The 22,417-nt window shown below is 58.3% G+C and overlaps 1 protein-coding gene across 3 annotated transcripts; it reads left to right on the forward strand.

Moving 5' to 3' along the window:
- Positions 1–592: 592 nt before the first annotated feature.
- SMTNL2 (smoothelin like 2) lies at positions 593–20,513 on the forward strand. 3 transcript variants are annotated; one of them, XM_079797070.1, is made up of 8 exons: positions 593–657; positions 8,038–8,128; positions 8,628–8,870; positions 9,475–9,550; positions 10,718–10,882; positions 11,843–11,960; positions 12,342–12,493; positions 19,569–20,513. In XM_079797070.1, the coding sequence occupies exons 2-8, from the start codon at positions 8,074–8,076 to the stop codon at positions 19,693–19,695; spliced, it is 936 nt and encodes a 311-aa protein (XP_079653196.1). In that variant the 5' UTR covers positions 593–657; positions 8,038–8,073; the 3' UTR covers positions 19,696–20,513. The 3 variants fall into 3 exon arrangements, with proteins under 3 accessions (XP_079653196.1, XP_079653195.1, XP_079653197.1); XM_079797069.1 differs by having other exon boundaries at positions 595–1,089; XM_079797071.1 differs by lacking the exon at positions 593–657 and adding an exon at positions 1,769–1,811.
- Positions 20,514–22,417: the final 1,904 nt, after the last annotated feature.

Consider the following 22,417-nt stretch of genomic DNA (forward strand, 5'->3'; position numbering starts at 1 on the left):
TCTTACAACAGGTGCAAAACAATCCAGGCCAAGGTCCCACAGGTGAGGACGTGCCCGTGAGAGCCGTGCCCAGGCAGTAGAGAGGGCAGTGCCCCGCACAGGGTGAGGGTCAGGGGGCAGTTCTGGGGACTGCTCCTCTCAAGTCTCCCAGGGCAGGGGGGAAGTTCCCGCCCCCAGTAGGACCCCGACCTGGGGTGAGAATGCCTAGGGAAAGCATAACCCCTTGTCTCCCCTCCCCCGTCTGTGGTCTCCAAAGCAAAGCCCACTTGGGAGGGCGAGGCCTTCTTCTTCCGGTGGGCCCGCAGCCCCCTTTCCCAGGCTGCACGCCGCTCCTCTGGGGTCGGGGGTGGGGGTGGGGGTTCGGACTCGACACTGTGCCGGGGACTCGCACAGAAGGAGCGGAGAGATGCGAGCTTTTCCCTGGTGCCTCTGGGGGTCCTCAACCCGCAACACCCGCGGGTCTCCCGGGGAGGGGGTGGCCAGGAGTCGGCCGAGGCCCCGCCCCCGAGGCCCCGCCCCCCCACGCGGCGCCCAGTCCCCGGGCTCCGGGGACCCGCTCCGCCCTCCACCGCCCCTCCCACCGCCCCTCGGGCGAGCCCAGCTCCCCAGCCCCACTCGCGGCCGAGAGCTGCGGAGCCTGGCCTCTCTCGCTGCAAGGTTCGTTCTCGGCCCTACGCTCCCCGCCCGGCCATGGAGCCGGCCCCCGATGCCGCGGAGGCGCACGCGGTGCGCGAGGCGCTGGGCCGCTACGAGGCGGCCCTGGAGGGCGCGGTGCGCGCGCTGCACGAGGACATGCAGGGGCTGCAGCGCGGCGTGGAGCGGCGCGTGGCCGATGCGCTGCGCCTGGCCGGCCCGCTGGCGCGCACGGTGGCGGAGCTGCAGCGCGACAACCAGCGGCTGCAGGCGCAGCTCGAGCGCTTGACGCGCCAGGTGGAGGCACTGGGTTTGGCGACCGGGCTGTCCCCCGCGCCGTGCACCCCAGGCACGCCCAGCCCTCCGCCGGCGCCAGGCGTCCCGGACCACGCGCCCCGCCTGGGCTCCGCGCGCTTCGCCAGCCACGCCACCTTCTCGATTTCGGGCCGTGGCCAGGTGAGCCTCGGGAGGCGCGGGCGCCGGGGAACTGGGGCTCCGCAGGTGCCGCTGCCGCCCCGCGTGTGTACGTCCGCTGGGCTGGGGGGCTGTGCCTCCGCCGGCCGTGAGGACTTGGTGGTGCGAGTCCGGCCCCACTTCGGATTTGGAGAAAGCCGAGAAGCACTATCTTGGCCGGCCTGCGACACTGGTCTCGGGCCCCCTCCCTTCTGGGGAGCCGGGCCTTGTTTGCCCTAAGTTTTGTCTCCCTCTCTCCGCTGTCCCGTGACAATAAGGGCTTGGACGCCGAGGTCCGGCCCCTGACCGATCTACACGGCCCGGGGCCCCGCCCGCACGTTGGAATGGTCAGCATCCCCGACTCCCCCACCTCCATTCACGCGCCCCAGCGTTGCCGCTTCACTGAGGCCTGACGGTTAGGTTATTGATTAACCAGGTTGAGAACGCAGGGGCCCTGTTGGGGGAGGGGAGGGCGCAATCTGGTCAGGTGCAGCCGAGCAGGCGTGCTTTGGAACTCGCACGGCAGGGGGCAAATCCCTTACCGTGAAGGGATAGATGGAGAAACCGGCCTTGAGCAGCGGCTAGATTCCTGAGCTCAGTGACTGGCCAGAGGCCCACACCGAGTGGGGGTGGGGCGGAGGCCGGCGTGGACCAGTCACTGCCCTGAGCATGGGGCCTGGGGAGGCCGGTTAGAATGTCCCCATGGGGTGTGCAGTGGCCCTCAGGTGAGATTTTCCACTCTGCATAGACATGTGCTCTTGGGTTGGGTTTCCAGGGTCTGGGTGTGAGTAGTCTGCACCTGCCGCCCCTGAGTCAGTCCATCAGGCACTCAGGTCTCCTGGGGGGCGGGACTGCACCGCAGGGGGTCAGGGGGTTGGGGATCAGATTAGCCCTTGCCCCTGGAGGTCCCACCCTGGGTGGGAGATGGCCCCAGATAGAGCAGTACCAACAGTACAGGCAGCCAGAACAGATGAGCTCCAAACGCAATCATCCCTTCCCATGCGTGTCCCAGGAAGGCTTTGAGCTGCAGGCTCAGGGCTTGCTGTTGCTGGTGCGGATGGGGGTGCGGTGGGGGCTGTGCACGCATCCTCCAGAAGGCTGAAAGGACTCTGGGGCCACAGGGGAGCCTGGTGGCTGTGAGAGTGGAGGGGCAAGTTGTGAAGGCCCCCTGGATGCTGGGCAAGGGACCTGGGCTTTGTCCCTGGGCCATGAGAGGTCCTCACCCATGTGCTGGTGGCTGAGTCCCTGGGTGGCCCAGTGAGCCATATGAAGTGTCTGGAAATATGGATACATTTAATCCTGTCCTATGAGCACGACACACGACATGTTCATCGTGTAAAGTCACCACAGTCAGCTCATATGTGCCTAGTAAACTGTGTCATCCGCCATTTCCGAGGGTTCATTTTAACATGCATGTGCTACTTGTCTGCTCATGGAAGCAGCTGCCCAAGTTTTATCAAAAATACTCCCAGAGCCATATATGTATGAATATGTATATGTGCATGCATACACGTACATATGTGAGAGCATTCTCTCCAGTCATCCAATTTTTTTCAGTGGGAGTTGGCCATGGTCACCCGAGGTGAACGAGTCCTCTCGGTTATGGGGATGGTGGGTGAGGGGCACTGGGCAGGGGAGGGACAGGGTCCTCCTCGTATCTGGCAGCTCCCTCAAGGATGGGTGGCGGGCTGGAGGGTGGCTGGAGACAGGCTAACTTAATTATGATGGTCCAAGGAGAGAGGACAGTCACAGCTGGGGCAGTGGTGGGTGGATGGAGAGCTGGGGTTGCCTTGGAGAGGGATGGGAGAGGGAGAATCAGCAAGGTAGGGAGTCTTTGGACCTTAGTAGAGAGGCAGAGGGAGGTGCTCTGCCTGGGGGGCGACTGGGTCACATATCTGGGGGAGATGCTCGGTTCCGTTTGGGTTGTGCTGAGTGTGAGGGGCTGTGGGACACCCTGGGTGGAGCTGTCCCAGAGGAGGTAGAGTCACCGATCTGTTGCACTGAGAGTGGTCAAGGCCGCCAGTTGGGGAGATATCAGGGCAGAGCTGGGAGTTGAAGTCTTCAGTTGTGCAGAAGGAGAAGGTGGGCAGGAGCCCTGGGCAGAGGCTCCACCTCCAGTGCTGCCTGTATCCACTGTTTGTCTAGCTGCAGCTTGGCCACAGTTAACCCTGGTGGGGTGGGCAGGCACAGGGCCTCGGGGCCACACACCGCTCTCGGGGTCACACACCGTCCTTGTGCATGGAGCTGCCAGGGAGTCAGGAGGCCCTGGAGAGCCCACCCTTAGAAATGGAGAGAGGGGAGCCTTCTCCATTGTTGGGGGTCAGCAGGGAAGCTGCTGCAGCTGGGGGAAGAGGATGGAGACACGGTTTGGGAGTAGGTTGTGGACCTCAGAGAGGCATGCGATGAGGTGGAACAGCAAGCATAGCTGAGGGTGGGGTAGACGATAGCCAGGGTCTCCAGTGGGTCAGAGGCTCTGCGGCCCCCTGAGCCTGGCTCCCTGGGCCTGAGGCAGCTTCCCCCCACCTGATTAGGAGCACTGGTGCCCCCTTCTCTCGCAGCCCACCTCTCAGAAGCCCCGGCACAGGCTCCCAGCCAGTTTCTGGCAGTGAGGGGGGCTGTGCGGAACCACCCACAGGCTCCCACTCATGTGCTGTGACCAATGGTGTGTTCCTGGGCACTTGGTCATGAATAGGGAATCAGGCTTCCAGGGCAAGACTGAGCAGGATCATGGCTGGATACAGGGGCTGCTGCTTTTCTGGTCTCTCTCTCTCTCTCTCTCTCTCTCTCTCTCTCACCGTCTCTGTGTCTCTGTCCCAGGGGAGTTCTGGGTGTGAGGGTCGCATTCGCACACTCTGGCCAGTGGTGGCTGTGCTGTGCTGCCCATCTGTAACAGCAATGAGATTGGGAGACCCTTTTGCATCCTGCTGTTTTTTTTTTTTTAAATATATCTTTTATTGAATTTTTTACAGAGAGGAAAGGAGAGGGATAGAGAGTTAGAAACATCGATGAGAGAGAAACATCGATCAGCTGCCTCCTGCACACCCCCTACTGGGGATGTACCCGCAACCAAAGTACATGCCCTTGACCGGAATCGAACCTGGGACCTTTCAGTCCACAGGCTGATGCTCTATCCACTGAGCCAAACTGGTTAGGGCCATCCTGCTGTTTTAAAGTGGGGACTGTAGGGGTTGGAAGTGGGTCATATTCAGCATGTAAATGTGCCCTGAACTCTGGGTACGGAAACCCTGACCTTGCTAGGACCTTGCTCATCAGGCTTACAGCGGTCTGATGGGAGCCAGGTAGCGAGGAGACGGAAGAGCAGCCAGGGAGGCTCCAGGACAGGGGAGAGGGCAGGTCAGTGGGGTAGGAGTCACCAGGGAGGACTCCATGCAGGAGGCCGGAGTCCCTGGAGCAGACGGAGCTGGTTTGGGGCATTTACTGAGGTCTTGAGGGCACCTCCTCCCAATTAGACCTCAGTTTCCTCGTATCTAAACCGGGGGACACTGTCCCAGCCCAGCTGGGCCTCTTGCACTGAGCAGGGTGGGTGATTATAACGGGCATCAGCCCAAACTGCTCACAAAAGTGTCTATGGAGCCACAGCTGTGACCTGGTGGATGAAGCGAGCCGGCTTGGGGCCTCGGTGGATGGCAGCGGCCCGAGGCCAGGCTGGAGGCCAGGCCACAGTTGTTCCCTGGAAATGCCCTCTCGGCTGAGCTGGAGCCACTGGGTCCCGATGGCCGAGGTGGTGGAGTCCCTTAGGAACCACTGCCAGGAGCGAGGTGTCAGGCCGATCATGAAAGAAACCAGACTCGCCTTATCTGCCTTCCTTTCCCAGACACACTGTGTGATAAGGGAGTTAAATGCTTTGGGGAGAAGTTTGAGTTGAGTCTTTAAAACCATGGTGTGAACGAGGAGGAGAGCGGGCAGCTGTGTTAACTGGCTTAGAATGGCGGTTCTGGCCGTCTGGGCTGTGCTGGACATACGCATGGGCTCATGCATAGGCTCCCGTGTCCACACATGGGCCTGTGTGGGATCACGCAGCACTGAGAGTGCCTGAGATACTGTTCTTGCTCTCACAAAAGTGTTTAAAACGTCCCCAGAGAGAGTATCTGAAATCAGACTTATCGCATCCCTCCTATGCCTCTAACATTCCCAGGCCCGGGCTCCCGCACAGGGAGCTTCCCCTTTTTTAAATAATCCTCACCCAAGGATATTTTTCCCCATTGATTTTTATTTTTATTTTTAGAAAGAGTGGAGTGGAGGTAGGAGGGAGGGAGGGAGAGAAACATCAATGTGAGAGAGACACATGATTGGTTGCCTCCGCTCCAGCCCTGCTCGGCTCCTTGGCTTAAGGGCTCAGGTCCTGCTAGGGTGCTTACCCCACTCACACGTTTCCTCCCCCTCATCTGATGCAGATGGCTCTCCCTGCCCGAGGTCCTGGGAGACAGGTTTGTCTTGAGTGTCCTCTCTGCCCTCCGAAGGCCGGAGTACTTTGTGTTTAGAGCCCTGAGTTGGGGTAGGAGACGCGAGTCCCAAACCTTGACTCTGCAGGAGCCTTTAGGCCAGGCTTGAAGTTAGGGGTGACCTTCTCCACCCTCGGCTTGAGATGTGGGCAGAGCCCTTTCCCTGGGTGAGGAGTGGCTCCAGTCACAGGGTTGGGGGGCAGCTGCCGTGGGTCCTCCCAGCATGAGTTCGCCCGATCCCTTTTCCCTCCGCTTTGCTGAGACCCCTTGGCAGGAATCCGGCTGGTTCAGAACCACCTTCCTGTCTGGTTGTGACATCTGGTGCCCTGGGGCATCATGGGGTGTGGGCCTGAAACATGCAGGGGCAGGTGGCTATGGCCCCCCCCCTTCCCTCAGTAGAGACCCACCTTCTTGGGAAAATGATTTCATCATCAGCCTGTCCCTTCAAGCCCCTGCCTGGACCTGTGGAACCTGCTGGACCAGAGCAAGGTGGATGAGGGGACAGGGAGACCCCAGAGCTGGGTGGAACCTGGAGACAGGTGGGGGCTGGAGTTCAGGAGGGACTGGCTGTTTCTCCACCTCCTGCTGAGCTGGCTTCCAGTTAGCAATGGCGTGGCTCTAGGGGTGCCCTCCCCATGCTAGAATGCCAGGAGATGCACCCCTACCTTCTCTCTTGTTCCTTGGAGTAGGTCTGGCCCCTCCCCTTCTGTCCTCCTGAATCAGAAGTTGAGGGTCACCTTCTCTCCAAGGCCAGGCTCTTGAATCCTGTCCCCTCTCACTTCCCCAGAGACCCCACCCTGCAGAGGGTCCCCTCATCTTCTGGAGCCTATAAATAGTACCCTACCCCTTCCATCTGAAAGAACCCCTCACACCCCTTTGCTCCTCTCCCCTCAGGGCTAAACTCACTGTGTGGTCTCCGTTTCTCCCCAGCTTCTCCCCCAGGCCATCTCCTGTGCCCTGCCCCCACCTCTGATTCAGTCCCTAACCGTCCCAGTGACCTCTTTTTTGCTAAACCCAATGGACGCTTTTTAGAGCTCATCTTGACCTTCTTTTCCTTGACCTCAGGCCACCTTTGGATGCCGCCGACACGCCTGACTTCTTGATACACTTCCACCTGCCTTTCTCAGCATTCTTCTGGTTTTCTTCCTACCTGCCTGCCTGCGCCTTCTCATTCTCAGATGTCTCTCTGCCCCGGAAATGTGGTGCCGCAGCCCTGGCCCCATCAGCCCCAGGCCCTGGATTTGAGACCCCTGCTTCTTCATTGTTTGTCTGTCCTTCCTCCTTCACACTCAAATACGCAACTACTTCCTGACCTCAACTCCCTGATGCCCAGAGCACCTTACCCTATCACGCCCCAAACTGAAGTTCTTATGTCCCCACCCTTCCTAGCCACATCACTCACACCTGAAGCCGGGGCTTGGCGGAGGAGTGGCGGAGGAGTGGTGTCCTCTCGTCTTTCCACGTCCTCACTCTCCCCAAAGCTCTGAGTCCTTGCCCTTCGCTCTCCCACTGTCTCATCACCCCTCCCCACGTCCCCACCTGGGACTGGTGAGGTGGCTGGCCATCTGGGTTCCTCTTCCATGCAACTCCCTTCCGTCTTCTGAGGGATGTTCCTGAAACACGGAGCTGATAACCTTCAGCTCTTTCTCACGTGTACACCCCCTTTCTGAGCCCTCATCGCCCATCTGTAAAGTGGGGCTGGTAGCACCTACCTGGGAGGGCAGAGCAAGTTGGCATAAGCGGCATGCCCAGAAAAAGGGCCTGGCACTTGGTAGATCTCGAGTGGCTCTTGCATCGCCTACTTCCATATTTCAAACAAACAAACAGACTCAGGGGGCATGACCTTACCCAGGTCACCTGGTGGTTGGCAGCCCAGCCAGGATGCCAGGCACTCCCGCTGGCTCTTGGTCTTGGCGCTCTCTCTGCACCCCTCCCCCACTTCTGCCGTGTGTAGCCAATCAGGCCCCTGTGCTCTGGACGTCTGGGTGAATTTGTGACCCTGTATCAATGCAGAGGCCGCAGCAGGAGGGCTCCAGTGCTCATTGTGGGCCCAGGAGAAGCTTATGTATGTCTCTGCATTTCAGCTGCTCCCACACAGGCAGCCAGGCCAGCCTGCCCCGCTGGGATGAGCCGGAGCCACACTCTCCTCACCCAGTCATCTGGTCCAGCCTGGGATAGGGGCGGGGCCATCTTGCACACTCCTTTGGGACCCTCTCCATCTTGACCTTTGTCTCTAGCATTTTGGGGTTCTGAGATGAGGCCTATGGAGGCGGCGTTTGCCTCGCAGGATCCTAGGGGCTCAAAAGCTGGGGCTGGGTTTACCCCAACTTTCTGTGTATCTTTGGCCTGTCATGGTATGTCCTGGGGCTCTCTCTCTCACATATGAATGTCGTTCGCTCTGCCAGAATCAGGAGGGCTTTGGGGAGCGATTTTGGGAGGGCAGCCGGCCCTGGCTGACTGGGCCTTTGCCGTGTTTGTGTCTCTGTAGAGTGTGGATCATCATGATGAAGCCAGCGAGTCGGAGATGAGAAGGTCCTCCAACCTGTGCGTCATCGAGAACGGGCACCAGCCAGGGGCAGGTAGGGGTGGGCTGCAGAGGACGGGTAGCTCTGGGGTCAGGGCCTTGGCAGCCATGCATCTGTGCCAGGCCACCCCTTGGCTGGGTGGGGGGACTTGAGCATAAACCCTAACACATGCAGAGGCTGCCAGGAGAGCAGCCTCATCCAGAGAGAAGGAGATTTCAACACAGAGGGAAATGGGAGATCCTGGGAGGGGTGAGCTCTCCTGTTTCTGGAGGAATGCAAGCAGGGGCTGAGGGATTGTCCAGGCCTGAGCAGGGTAGAGAGTGGACGGACAGGCCATCTAGTGTTCATTGACCTGGCTGTGAGGGGAAGTTGGACCCGATGTCAACTCTGGTGGGAGCAGTGAAAAGTTCCCATTAGAAGGAGGTCAGGGAGGCTGGAGTGGTCAGGGAGGTCTTCTTGGAGGAGGTGGGGAGAGGGTTCGGGGAGGCTGGAGCCTGAGGTCCCAGTGGATGCCTGGCTGACACTACCATCCCCCTCTTGTCACATGTTGCAGGTCCAGGTGATGGACCCCCTGAGGCCACCCAGACCTTCTGGGCACCAGAGCCCCCCAAGCCTCGCCCCATGAGCCTCTCCTTGGGGCTGCCTCACCAGCCAGTCACGGCCGTCATGCGGGTCTCCGAGAGGTTCTCTGGAGAGACTTCAGCCACAGCTCTCTCGCCCACGTCTGCTGCCATCCTGGGGGGCCTCAGCTCAAGCCCCAGTGAGGCCACCACACCCTGGACTCTAAGTCCCAGTGGTAGGAGCAGGGGAGACCCCAACTCTGGTCTGGGAGGGTGGGCAGGGGCTGGGGGTTGTTTAGCCACAGACTCAGAAAATCTGGGGTCAAGGCCCAGCTCCCCCGCCGGACACTCCCTTCTTTAGCCCATCTGCACCCTCCATCCTTCCCAGAATCCTCTCCCAGAGCGGCCATGAAAGAGCAGCGTCCTTGGCAGGTGATCACCATGGCTTTTCTTACAGGTTGAGGCTGTGGTTAGAAGGCGGCCTTTCACCCTGCACATGTTGGCATAGTCCCCTCCAGGCCTGGCTTGGGTCTGTGGTCAGGCCTCAGTGCTAGACCTGGGGTGGGACCGTATGGGCCTCCAAAGTGAGGGTTCGCTGGATGCATAGCACGGGCGGCCCTGGGCCCTTTAAAGACCTTTTATGTCGTTGCTCTATGTCCCCAACCTCCTTTCTTCACCACTGTTGGCTGAGGTGGGGCCAGCTTAGCCCAGGGGTCTTACGTGTCCACGGAGTGACGCTGGGTAAACAGTGCAGGGCCAGGTCAGACGAGAGAGGCAGGTGGGGGCGGGCCCTCCGTGAGACCAGGGTTTGTTGTTTCTCTCCCTCCCTTTGTCCCGCAGAGAAGAATTCTTCTCTCCCGCGGCCCTTGTTGGGCTCTGGCTATGGGGCAGTGACAGCAGGCAGGAGCAATGACAGGTGAGTCGGGGCCCGTGTTCCTGGTGGGGGGGGGTCATCGCTCCCTAGGTGTCATCTGGGCTTTGCCTTGGACCCAGGGTGCCCAGGCCACCTGCAGGGAGCTCCCTGTGCTGACTCCAGGGGAGGGCACCCTCCTGGGCTTGTGGCCTCCAGAGAACTGAGGCAGCCGGGATGCTGGTTCGGGTCAGAGCCGGGAGAGGGAGGCAGTGGCGTTTGGTGGAGAGTTTTGTTTAGAGAAATATGGCTGCAGGCTGGTTTTTCTATGGACCCTTCAAGGCAAGCCTGTTGAAAGGTTGGATGGGTGTCTCCATTCCCCTGGAGGAAGGAGGGTAGAAGGATCTCCACTCTCCTCTTTATCCATCCAACCTGGCCAGGGTCCCTCAGAGCCGGCTGCTGCTTGCCCCTGGCCTGGGAAGGTACCTGGAGAGGCCCTAGGCCAGTGATGGTGAACCTATGACACGCGTGTCAGTAGTCATTTCTGATGACACGCGGCCGCATGCCGAGGATGAAACATTTGCTGCTCCTGAGGATGAAGCATTTGCGACTAGAGTCTTGGAGTTAGTTTTTTCCTCAAAGTGACACACTACCCGAGTTATGCTCAGTTTTTTGGCGAAGTTTGACACACCACGCTCAAAAGGTTGCCCATCACTGCCCTAGGCTGTGGTACAGGCCTCCTCCTGCCTGCCCTGCGGGTGTCCCTGTGTTCCCCCAGGCCGGCTGGACTGTGATTGGAGATGGGGATGGGGGACTGGCTTGGCTTTCCTTTTTCTTTTAATAAGGAAAGAATTGTGACTTTCTGGCAAACTGTTCCAGGGGGAAAACAAAAGGGGGTCTTATCTAGTGGCGGTGGAGGAGGGGAGTCTGGTTCTGGCGGGACTGGTTCTGAGTGCACCTCCTGCCTGAAAGGGTGTCCCCTGCCTGCCTTGGGCATTGACACCCTCACCCAGTGAGGGGCCCTTCTCCCTCCTGCTTCAGACAGAAAACCTGCCTAACCGGTCGGGCCCGGAGCAGGTGGCGCTTGCCTCCTCCTCCTGCCACCAAGCCCCCGTTTCTGCCTCGGCTCACACTCAGGGGGAGGAGGAGCCCGGGCCTGGGTGGGTGGGTGACGGCTGGTGATGGGAGCTAGTGATGGTGTGAGGCAGTGATGACGCGTGGTTCTCTCCTCAGCCCCCCTCTGGTGACGCCGCCCCAGTCGCCCCCATCCCCGCAGCCGCCAGCCACCACTCAGGCCCATCGCCGGGAGCTGGTGAGGTCGCAGACGCTGCCCCGGACCTCCAGCGCGCAGGCCCGGAAGGCTTTGTTTGAGAAGTGGGAGCAGGATACAGTGGGCAAGTACGGGCACTAGTCCTCAGACCAGGCTGGGCCCCCAGAGTAGGCCCAGACCCCGCCTGGGCTCCACAAGGCACAGGCAGGACTGTGGCCCTGAGCTGTTCCCCGGGGTCCTTCCCTAAGGTGTGACCTCTTGGGTAAGACACAAGGTCAGGGCCGGGCCACAGGTGGGCTGGGAGCCAGGCAAGGCCTGATGAGAGTCCTCCTCTCTGCCCAGTTCCCAGGGGGGTCCCCAGGCTGCCCTCACGCCCAAGTTCCTTGTGAGTCGTAGTCCCTTTGGGTTCTGTGAGAGACCAGAAGGCCAGGAGGGCAGTCTATTGGGACTCCCAGCAGGAGCTGGGAGGTGACACCCAGGACCCAAGTGCCCCCAGTCTGACGTCATGCCTCGAACCCTCCTCTTAGAGACGGGACCCACCCTTGCACACTTACCGGGCCCTCCTGTCAGTGCGGGGTAGTGACACCTGCTGCTTGCAGGGGGCAGGCAGCCCAGGCCTGTGACGACTACAGGACCCCAGTGCTGGCTCCTGAAGCTCCGACTCTAGTGAGGGAGACAGACCCAGGGAGGGGGTGTCCCCAGGGCCAGACAACCCCATCTCGGCTGTTAGGGGGTGTCCTTGGGCCCAGAAGAGGCAACCGTCCTAGGTTAGGAAAGAGCCATCAGCACGGGTGGCCTCAGAGGGAGGCTCAGAAGGAGGGGTTCCCAGGGGCACCTGGAGGCTGGAAGGGGGGACGGTCCTCCCGGATACCATCAAGGGCGGCTGTGTAGCTGGTACGCAGGGCTCACGCCTGGACGTGGACACGGGGGCGAGGGAGGCTATGTACTGACAGAGCGCCTCCCTGGGTGAGCAGAGCAGGTGGGGCCACCTTCCCGGCCCTGTGGGAATGGCTGGGGACTCCCCTGCTTCTCGGTGGAAATGGCAGCTGCGGGGCGGCCCCCACGGCAGGCCTGCACTCTCTCCACAGGGGCAAAGGCGAGGCCCGGGCCAAGCTGAAGCGGTCCCAGAGCTTTGGGGTGGCCAGCGCCAGTAGCATCAAGCAGATCCTGCTCGAGTGGTGTCGCAACAAGACTCTGGGCTACCAGGTGAGCCCAGGTCCCACCCTGGCCCCTGGGGCCCCGGCTGGGGGCTTGACTAAGCATCACCCCTGGCTTTTGTTTTCCTGGCCAGGGTAAGAACCCAGTGGGGGTGGGGGGTAGGAGCTAGAGAAATTGTGCCTCCCCAGTCAGTCGCTAGCAGATCCCAGGAGTCCTGTGTCTGGACCCGTGTAGATTGGTGTGTAGATGGGTCTAGTGCCCCCGGTGGCGTGAGGTCCGGTGACTGGAGCCGGTGGCTGTGGCTGAGCTGAGTGGATGCTGGCCCTCGAGGAGGGGCTGGAGAACCTGCCCGTGGGATTGCATTGGGCAGGGAGTGGAGGTGGGGTCACACCCCCTCACCTGCCGGCACGGACCTCGCCTTGCTCGCAGCACGTGGACCTGCAGAACTTCTCCTCCAGCTGGAGTGACGGGATGGCCTTCTGCGCCCTGGTGCATTCTTTCTTCCCCGACGCCTTCGACTACAGCGCCCTGAGCCCCACGCAGCGGCAGAAGAACTTCGAGCTGGCCTTCACCATGGCCGAGTGAGTAGATGGCAGTCCCGCTGGCTCCCAGCCCGGCCCAGGCCCGGAGCCCGACTACTGCATGGGTGGAGGACAGGGGCCGGCAGGATATGGGGCAGCCGACGCGGAGCCGAGGACCTTGAGGCCTTCCAGTCTGCTCTCCCCTGGATAGATGGGGAGACTGAGTCCCGGAGGTGGGGATCTGCCTGGGTCCCCCCCAGCACTTGGTCTTGGAGCCGGGCTTTCTTCTTGGCGCACCTGCCCTTTTTGCTGGGTGGCTGGCCTCTGGCGGACGGTCTGGGAGACGGGGCATGATGGGCAGTGGGATGACTGAGTCTGCCCTCGCGGGGCTGGTGGAAGGATGCAGCCGCCCGGGTGAGCCACAGCTGTGATGGATCAGCAGGAAATTCAGTAATATCTGCCTGGGGGACATTTAAAAAACGTCTCCAATAAGTAGATGTTGCTTCCCTAAACATTATTCTGGTGTTTCATATAACACTGTCTACCTTCTCCTTACCCACTTATAGGGAGAAGGGTGGGTGGGGGCAATTCTGGGGTCAGGAGGCGCTTGGGAAGCCACTGGAGGTTTGGTTATTGTCGGAGGGCAGCCCCAGAGCATCAGGAGCAGGCGAAGCGGGATGTGTCTGCCCGCGTTCTGCGGGGGGGTGCCTGCGCACTGAGTCGGTGAGGGACTCCTCACGGGGCATGGGCGGGAGTGAGGGAGGGAGCCAGGTGCCAGGCAGGGCCCTCGGCTAGTCAGCCTGAAGTGATGGGAGCCGGGGAGCATAGCTGTGCAGAGGGCTGGCTGATAGGAGCTGCGCTTGGGGCGGTGGCTCTGACCAGCTCACAGTGACCTGGCAGGGAGGGAGCTGGGGGGATGAACCCTCTGCCCTCGCTCTCCTCCTGCCCGCCACGCCAGGGCTGCTTCTTGGCTGAGCACAGGCAGAGGGCAGGGGGGGCCGCTGCTGCCTCCATTGAGGCCCCGGAGCAGCACCCGGCACAGATGAGCGTGTTCGGGGCCGCCTGGGGCTAAGCCCGGTGGCGTTCAGGGGAGGGAGGCCTCCCAAAGCGCGGTTTCCTGGAGGGAACTTCTCATTCCCGCCCGCCCAGCCGCCCACCTGCCTTTGTGCCGGGGGCTCCCGCCTCTGCTTCGGGGTCTGTGCCGCGGGCCCATGTCTACGAGGTGCTCTCCTGTGCTTGTCGAGTTGGAGGAGCCCTCACCCCAAGCCTCCTCACTCCATTCCCGGCCTACCCTTCCGGCCCCCACACCCACCGAGGCCTGGCCAGGGAAGGAGTCGGAGCCAGCAGGTGACGGGACCCGCCTTTGGTACTGAAGGGTTCGCCTCGAGCCGAGGCAGCGGCCCCGCTCTCCGAGCAGCAGCTCTGGCTCTGGGGGCCGAGTGGAGACCTGGCTCCCTGCTGCTGGCCCGAGTTGTTGGAACATGAGTATTGCCCCTGTTGTGTTGTCTCGGATGACGCGCTTGGACTCTCGGCCCCCTCGGGGTCATAAGAACTCCTTGTATACTTTAAAAGCCTTCTCTTTCTTGGCTGCTTGGGATTAGCTGTCATCCTAATTGCAGAAACAGCTTCGGATGGAGTGTGTTATGCAACTGGAGCCAGACCATGGTGAAGCGGAGCCAAGTGCACGAGGTTGGGGAGGGGCGCCTCCGCGGGATGAGGCCCAGCTGCCCGGAGCCCAGCAATTGGGCCTTCAGAAATCAGGCTGTCAGAGTCTGCGGGGCCGAGTTCTCCATCAAGTCCAGTGGGCCAGGCGGTGCCAGCTCATGCCCTGGCTGCCTCGGTTCCCCTCAGCCCTGGGCCCGTGGCAAGGAGAGGGAGGCCCTGGGCCCTGGGGTGGCGGCCCTGCACCCCGGCTCGCAGGGAGCACAGCTTCCCTTGGCAGCCGGAGCCGGAGCGCTTGGTGGCTGTGCTTTCCCAGCATGAGGTTGGAGCGGGCAGCCTCCAGGCTCCAAACAGATGTTTCTGCTGTCCCCAGCCTGGGGGAGCAGTGGCGGAGGCTGCTGCAGGGTTTGTCTCCCTCCTCCCCAGAGCAGACAGTGGGGGTAAGAGACTTGGCCCTGCCTCCCTGCAGCCCGCGTCTGTTCCTGGCTGGGGACGGGAGGAATGGTCTGCCAGGCCCCTGAAATGCATTCTTGTTTTTCTGCTGACTCGAGGGGGCCAGCCTGTCTGTGTGGGGAGCTTGCTCAGAGTCTGGGAAGGTGCCTCCCCTCGTGAGTCATCCAGATTATCTCGAAGGTACTTACTGGAGAGGGCTTGGAAGGTGGGCCTGGCTGTCCGAGGCGCTGGGGAGGACAGCAGCTTGGCCACCCCGTGTCCTGGCTGGTTAGAGGACATGGAGAAAAAGCACAGGGACACCTGCTCGGAGATCCCATCCACCAGTGTCTTACCCCGTATTCCTGGGGTTCGACACCAAAGCCAAGCAGACGTGCGGGGCTGCCGGAAGCCGCCAAGAGCCGTCCCGGCAGTGGGACGGAGCTGAGGAAGGCGGTTTAGGAGCGGGCAGTGTGGGGGGAGAGGAGCCTGGGCTCTGATGACGTGACAGCCTTTGGAAGGGCAAAGAGGACAGGAGTGGGGCCTCCCAACAGTGGGTCCACCTCACATCAGGAAGGAAAAGTTTCCAGATCCTTCTGTGGGCAAGTTCCTTAAAAGCACAGAGACGCATCCAGCCGGTGTGGCTTAGTGGTTGAGTGTTGACCCATGAACCACGAGGTCAAGGTTCGATTCCTGGTCAAGGCACATGCCCGGGTCACGGGCTCGATCCCCAGTAGGGAGTGTGCAGGAGGCAGCCGATCGATGATTCTCTCCCAGCATTGGTGTTTCTATCTCTCTCTCCCTCTCCCTTCCTCTCTGAAATCAATAAAAAAAATATATATATTTTTAAAAAGCACAGAGGTGCATCAGGGCCTGTGGAGTAAAAGTGGCTTGTGCCTCTCTCCCCCCCCACCCCCAATAATTTACAGTCCCAGAGATTCCTTGTGGCCTAATCTGTGTGAACGGATGCGGTGTTGACAGCAAGACGAGCTCTTTCTGTCGGACAGGTGTTCGGGACTTGGAAAGCGGAGGGCCAGCCCCTTTTATGGGTACTTGACCCTCTGCACCCTTTCCCCCTCATCTCCCTCGGAGCCAGACCTGCGGCCCGAGGCTCCCACTTGCCCTGCGGGGAATGTGCCCCGCTCTCGGGTTACTCGGAGCAGAAGGGGCTTCCAGGCTATTTGTAGTGTCCATGTGTCTCTGCCTAAAACCAGATAGGAGGCTGCAGCCCGAGCTCTGGCATCCTGGTCTTAGAGAAGCTTAAATAAGTAAAAATAACCCCTCCGGCCCTCCCCCATCTCCCTCCCGGGCCAGCCCTGTGGTGGCTGAAGACCACGGAGGACTGGAGCAGGAGAAAGCCCTGCTAAACCTCTCCTAACCCCCACCGAGGTGGGGCCCGGTAAATCCATTGAACGCGGCTGGTACCCCGATGTGATCGCTGGTGCTTGCTGTGCGGGGACATTGGAAGTGATTTGTATTCTCTCCTTTGGACTGTTCCATGTTGTTTAAATTATTTTAAACAAGTTTGTATCATTTATACAAAATTTAAATTTTATTTAAAAGGCAGGTAAGGCCTCTAATATTGGAGACTTAAACATTTTTTGTAAACGTCGCTGATCATCACTTTTCTCATCTCCTGTCTCATAACCTGTGTCCTCAGCTTCCGGCAATCTCGTCATGACTATTGTGGTGGGTCAGCTGGGGTGGGGGCCCGGGGGATGTGGCCCAGTCCCCTCGCTTCCTGCCTGGGTAGGAGAGGGTAAGGCCAAGGGTGAGGTCTTAGCGCCAGTCCTGACTGCCACCCTGATTTCAAAGACTCGCTGCCTGGGCAGGGATGTCGTTGCTCTGGGGGTCAGCGCTCCCGCTAGAATAGAGAAGGGATCAGCTCGCCCTCTCCGCACAGGTTGGATGACACCTGGGATGTGCTAGCGGTTCTGCATGTGCTCCATGAGGGGACAAGAAATCAGAACAAGCTCAACAGACAGGGCCCAGGTACCCTTTGGGAGCAGTGAAGGAACCACAATATTTAGTTTGAGGGAAAGACATGGATATGAAAATTGTCTTCCAACAGGGCTCCTTTGTGTGTGTGTGTGTGGGGGATCTTTAACTGGAGAATAGCCTGTGAGAACAATAGGTGTAAAGAGTCAAGAGGGGAAAGGGTGCCCAGCCAGTGTGGCTCAGGGGTTGAGCATCGGCCTATGAACCAGGAGGTCACGGTTTGATTGTCCGTCAGGGCGCATGTCCAGGCTGCGGGCTCGATCCCCAGTGTGGGGTGTGCAGGAGGCAGCCAATCAGTGATTCTCTCTCATCATTAATATTTCTATCTCCCTCTCCCTTCCTCTCCGAAATCAATGAAAATATATCTGAGAAAAAAAAAGGGGGGCGGGAAAGAGTATGAGAAACTAAGGGAAACCTCTCATGGCAGTGCCACCTGTAGAGGGATCCGAACTGTCCTCCGAGGATTCGAGGGCCCCTTCCCTGGACCTGGCGGTGAGCGTGCCAGGCAGGGCCTTCAGAGGGACGGTTGGTGCTTCTGATGGGAGTGTTTGGAGGATGGTACTTCAGTTCTCTTCCACGGTTGAGGTTCCGGGTTCTAATGCTGCCCACATTTAACAGGGGACGCTGAGGCCACGCTGTTGGTGGTGATGCCCTGGGCGCACATGCGGAGCCTGCTCACACACACCTGAGGCCCTCTGGCAGCAGCCCCGGGAGGGAGGGGAGGGCAGGTGCTCTCCTGGGCTGCAGGTGAGGAGGAGGGCGCCAGATGCTACGTGATAGCGCAGGAAGGTGAACTCAGGTCCCCGGGAACCCTCAGGAGAACTCCGATTTTCAGACCTTGACCGTGGACAAAGCACCTTTGCATGCCTGCCCTTGTCAGAGCGCCGACTTTCCTGACACCGAGCCCTGTCTGGCCCGACCTGGGGAGCAAGGGTGCCCGCTCATTGGGCCAAACCACTCGCCACCCCACAAAGCTCTTGGATTCTCTTACAGGCTGCCCGCTCCAGACCGAGGGGGGAGGCGGCAATGGGATCTGGGACAGATGTCTCCATTTCGCCTTGACATTTGGTTTCTGATAGGAGGCCTGGCGTCAGGCCAGCACCACGAAGCAGGGCCCTGTGCTAATGTCATGGGCCCTGTCTTGGGAGCCCGCAAGCCCAGGGTCGGTGGGGACTAGTAGAAAGTGCTGCGTGAGCCATGGGAGCGGGGTCACAGCTCTGGGGTACAAGGCACACGAAGGCACACAACCTCCCAAAAAGGAGCAGGGGGGAGCCCACTGGGAGGGGGAGCAGAGGCAGGAGGGTGATTTTCTGCTGTTTGTTGAGCTCTTTCCATGTGCCAGACACTGTTCCATCTTGTGTGCATGGATTAGCTCATTAATCCTCACACCACCCTGTGAAGTGGCTGTTATTCCAGATGGGGAAACTGAGGCACGGAGAATTTAAGTCTCTTGCCCACAGTCCTATGGCTAGTAAGGATGAGGTGGGATGGGAACCCTGATGGCCATGCACTTAGTGATGTGGGTGAGAAAGACCGGGGACCCCTGGAACTACAGAAGTGCACACAGCTGTTGAAGGAAGGACACTGATGATGGGACCAAGTGCAACTGTCTTTGCCCTTTTGGGTCTGCCTGGTGCCACCAGGCCAGCCGCATCTGGTGCCCAGGGGTTCCAGGGGAAGCGTCGCTCAGCATTCCAGAGGACGCCATTTAAACACTCAGTGCTGCCCTAGCCGGTTTGGCTCAGTGGATAGAGCGTCGGCCTGCGGACTGAAGGGTCCCAGGTTCCATTCGGTCCAGGGCATGTACCTTGGTTGCGGGCATATCCCCAGTAGGCGATGTGCAGGAGGCAGCTGATTGATGTTTCTCTCTCATCGATGTTTCTAACTCTCTATCCCTCTCCCTTCCTCTCTGTAAAAAATCAATAAAATATATTTTTTAAAAAAAGATTCAGTGCTGAGGTGCACAATGCGACGTTCCTGAACTATGGATTCTCACTGTCCTACCCCCATGGAGCCGAGGCCTTCAGCCGCCTCCCAGCTGGGATGGCGGAGGGGACAGCTTCCGTTACAGCCCAGCGGAAGGCGCCAGTTCCCACACGCATCTGTGCCAGTGGCCAAAATTAAACCAGTGTCTCCCATTGCATGAGGCACAGGGCCTGGGGGGAGGGGAGGCAAGGTGATTTTAGGCCATGTTTGAAACTTGGAGTTGTAACCCATCAGTAGGTAGTAAACTCAATGTAGTGGCTCATAACCAGCATTAAAAAAAAGAGGTGGGGGAGAAATAAAGATGAAATATTATGGAGAAAATATGGGTAGTACGGTATTTTTGTGAAATGTTATTTCCACATATATGTGTGTGCTGAATCATGATGAAGAAATCTCTCTCTAACCATGGGTCACGGTAAGAATAAGTTTAGAATCACTGTTTCGGGAGGCCTGGGGTGAATTTGTTTTTACTTTGTTCTTTCGACAGCAGGTCCTCGAATAATGTTTCATTCAACGTTGTTGTTTGGTTATAACGTTGATGAGATGGTGTAGAGCAAGCATGTCAAACTCGCGGCCAGCGGGCCTCGCATGCGGCCCGCGAGTTTGACATGCTTGGGGAGGGACTCCTGTTTATAGCAGTTAGCCTTTGGTAAAATTGGTTTCGTTATACATCCTTTTGCTGAAGTTGCAGAACCTGTCCGCATGGTTGAATAAGGACGTTCCCTGCATTTATTTTTATAGTTTATGCTGATTTTCCATAGACTGCTGAGATACAGCGGATTTTTTTTAAAGTTAAATTTAGTGAAATTTAATTTGACCGAAAATGGATGTAAGTCTATGTAAGTGAGAATCTGAGTTGCATGGGTGCTTCCCGAATGTGGGAGTTGGGGAAACACTGCGTTAGGCGAAGTGACTGCGCAGGTTCTCCCGAGGGGGTCGGAATTCTCTGGGGAGCCTCCCGCTCCAGGCTGAGTTCCGCTCTCCTGCGGGGCTGACCGCGGGGGGCGGGCGGCTGTCGGGGACCGAGGACCTGCGTTCTGATGGGGCTTCTGTGTTTCAGGAACCTGGCCAACTGCGAGCGCCTGATCGAGGTGGAGGATATGATGGTGATGGGCCGCAAGCCGGACCCCATGTGTGTCTTCACTTACGTCCAGTCGCTGTACAACCACCTGCGTCGCTTTGAATGAAGCCCCGTGGGCCTGGAGCGCCGCATCGCCACCCCAGGAGGAGCCCGCGGGGCGCTTATGCCCCCGGAGGAGCCGGGGCGGCGAGAAGCCGCGTCCTGGTGTGTGACCGCGCCCGCCCGTCCGCCCAGCTGTGTTACTGATTAAAGCGCCCTGAGCCTGCTCCGACTGCGTTGATCACAGCCAGGGGCTTGAAGGAAAAGGGAAAATTACCAGAGAGAGAGAGAGAGAAATTGGTGCTAATTATCTTCCTTAAAAAAAAAAAAAATGCTTGTCCGTAGATCCCCGAATGCTGAATCACACGTTTGTTTCCCTCTGGTGAGTCTGATCCATTGGTTTCACAGGGTTACATTGATTACCAAGTTTTTTTTTTTTTTTTTATCAAAACACCCAGAGTTTTTTACTTCCTCACACTATTGTAGTTTCCTTTCCTCCCTCCCTCCCTCTGGGCCACGGCCAGGAAACAGAGAGGCCGCCTAATCAGCAGCCTGACAAAGAAGACCGAAGTCTTGGGAAGAAAGAGTTTAATCACTCCCAGGTCCTGGGCTACAGATGACCTTCAAGTCACCTCGGCTCTCCGGGGAGATGGGAAGGCTCTTGCCTGGTCCCAGAGGCTCTTGTCCTTCCCCGGAGGCCCCACAAGTGTTTGGCTAAGAATAGGCTGTCCTGCAGTTAACACTTTGGGGATGGACAGGCCCTTGGTGTAGAGAGGTAGTTTTTATTCACAGCTTTTTTTTTTAGAGGATTTGCTGCAGATATTTATAAAAAGTAACTCCATCTGTACCACTGACCGTTTGTACATAAAAGATGTGTCGAACTTCCCTTGGGGTTGGTTCTTTCTTTTGGGAGATGTGGGGCCCATGACTAGGAGGCTCTGCACACGGCCCAGAGGGGAATCTACTGACATGCCCCCTTTACTGTTTCTGTACCTGAATCACTCGCCGAGAGGTTGGAAGTCCCATTTGCTCATCTCAGCTGTGGAAGGAGCGCGGACAGAGCGCGCCCCTTGTGGATCCGTGTTGGCTGACATGTCTGTGATAAGCAGGGGTCCACCACGGCAGGTTCTGGGGTGGACCCACCCGCGGAGGAAGCCCATCCCGGAATGCTGCGCTAATTTTCACAGCTGTTTGGTGGCAGGCTTGTTGAATTTAAGAAAAATATTTTTATTGATTTCAGAGAGGAAGGGAGAGGGAGAGAGAGAGAAACATCAATGATGAGAATCATTGATTAGCCGCCTCCTGCACAACTCCCTCTGGGGATTGAGCCTGCGACCGGGCATGTACCCTGACCAGGAATGGAACCCTGAGCTCTTGGTTCATAGGTCAACACACAACCACTGAGCCATACCGGCCCAGCAGTGGTAGGCTTTTAATAGAACATCTATAGGTTCTTTAAAGCCACAGCCGTTAGCTTGCTCTTATTCAAGAACCATTTTCTACTTGGGTTGGGTTTTAGCCCTGAACTTCTAGAACTTCCTTTTAAGGAACGAATGTGTGTCTTCAGCTCAGACAATGGGCTCTAAACACCAGCCCCCGTATGCCTGCTTAAAGTCACATGGGTGCCTACCGTGTCGTGTATTGGGACAGAGCTCTTTTGGGGTGGCAGGAGGATCAGGGCAGAGCTTGCCGGGTGGGTGAGCCATGGCTCAGCAGTCTTGTTCAGTCCTTGGGATGCTCCCACAGTGGGGACCACTCCCTTTCCAGCTCTCATCTCCGGAGGCTCAAGAAGGCAATTCCTATTAGCGAAGACCCAGTGCCTGTTCCTGTCATGCTGAAGCTTAGGGTTTCAGGCCCAAAGCCAATTTGGGAACACGAGGGTTCTATAAAAAGCCCGCGTCTGGTACTGAGTACTCACACATGTTACATGCAGCTCTCCCGAATTGCAGACATGGCCTTGCACCTCTGCACATAAAGTAGAGCAGGTCCTGCCAGAATAAGGAGCGATTTCTCTTAAACTTGAGGGATCGTGTCCCTCATGTCTCACAATCAGAATAATACAGACTAGATATTTTAAAAGTAGGTTCTACAAGGTGGTTGTCTGTGGCCTTTGGGGAGGGCTCAGATTTGATGGGCTTTAAACTTGATTACCTCTAGGACAAAGCCTGCGGGTTCCAAGCCACAGGGGAGACGTGCAGGAAGGCCACATGATCTCAAGATGTTTGGAAACCACTGTATTAGATCACGGTTACACGCAACTTCCCGTTTGTGAAATTCGATTTCAGGTTGCCTTCTACCATGGTATAAATGCTTTCACATCTTCCCCCCCCCCCCCCACTCTCCTGAGAGAATCATTTCTCAGAGCTGCTTGTAAGATTCTTCTGCTTTTTCCAGATACATTTCTTCACCTGGATTTTGTTAAAACTTATTAAATCGGACCAAATTGGCTTGTGTGTTTCCCTGAAGTGAATGTTTCACCAGAGCCAGGAGGGGTTTTAGCTTTTCTGACAGCTGATGGCTATTTCTCAAGGCAAGTGAGAGCTTTGCGGCACTTTCTGAATATGATATAGCACATGCTGGTTAGAGGAGAACGCACAGGCCAGGTGTTTGGGGAACAATTTGTTAAAGCCAATGAGTTTCGCAAATGTGTTAGATGATGAAAAGTTCTCAGCTTTCCAGTTGCAGTGGTCAGTACCCGGTAACCGGAGGAGGCAGGCACGAAAGGCTATTTTCTGCCATCCCAGGTCTGGATGACTCCAGGCACATGGATGGCAGGCTAAAAACGCTGA

The sequence above is a fragment of the Cnephaeus nilssonii genome, assembly GCF_951640355.1.
Source record: "Cnephaeus nilssonii genome assembly, chromosome: 19".
Taxonomy (NCBI): domain Eukaryota; kingdom Metazoa; phylum Chordata; class Mammalia; order Chiroptera; family Vespertilionidae; genus Cnephaeus; species Cnephaeus nilssonii.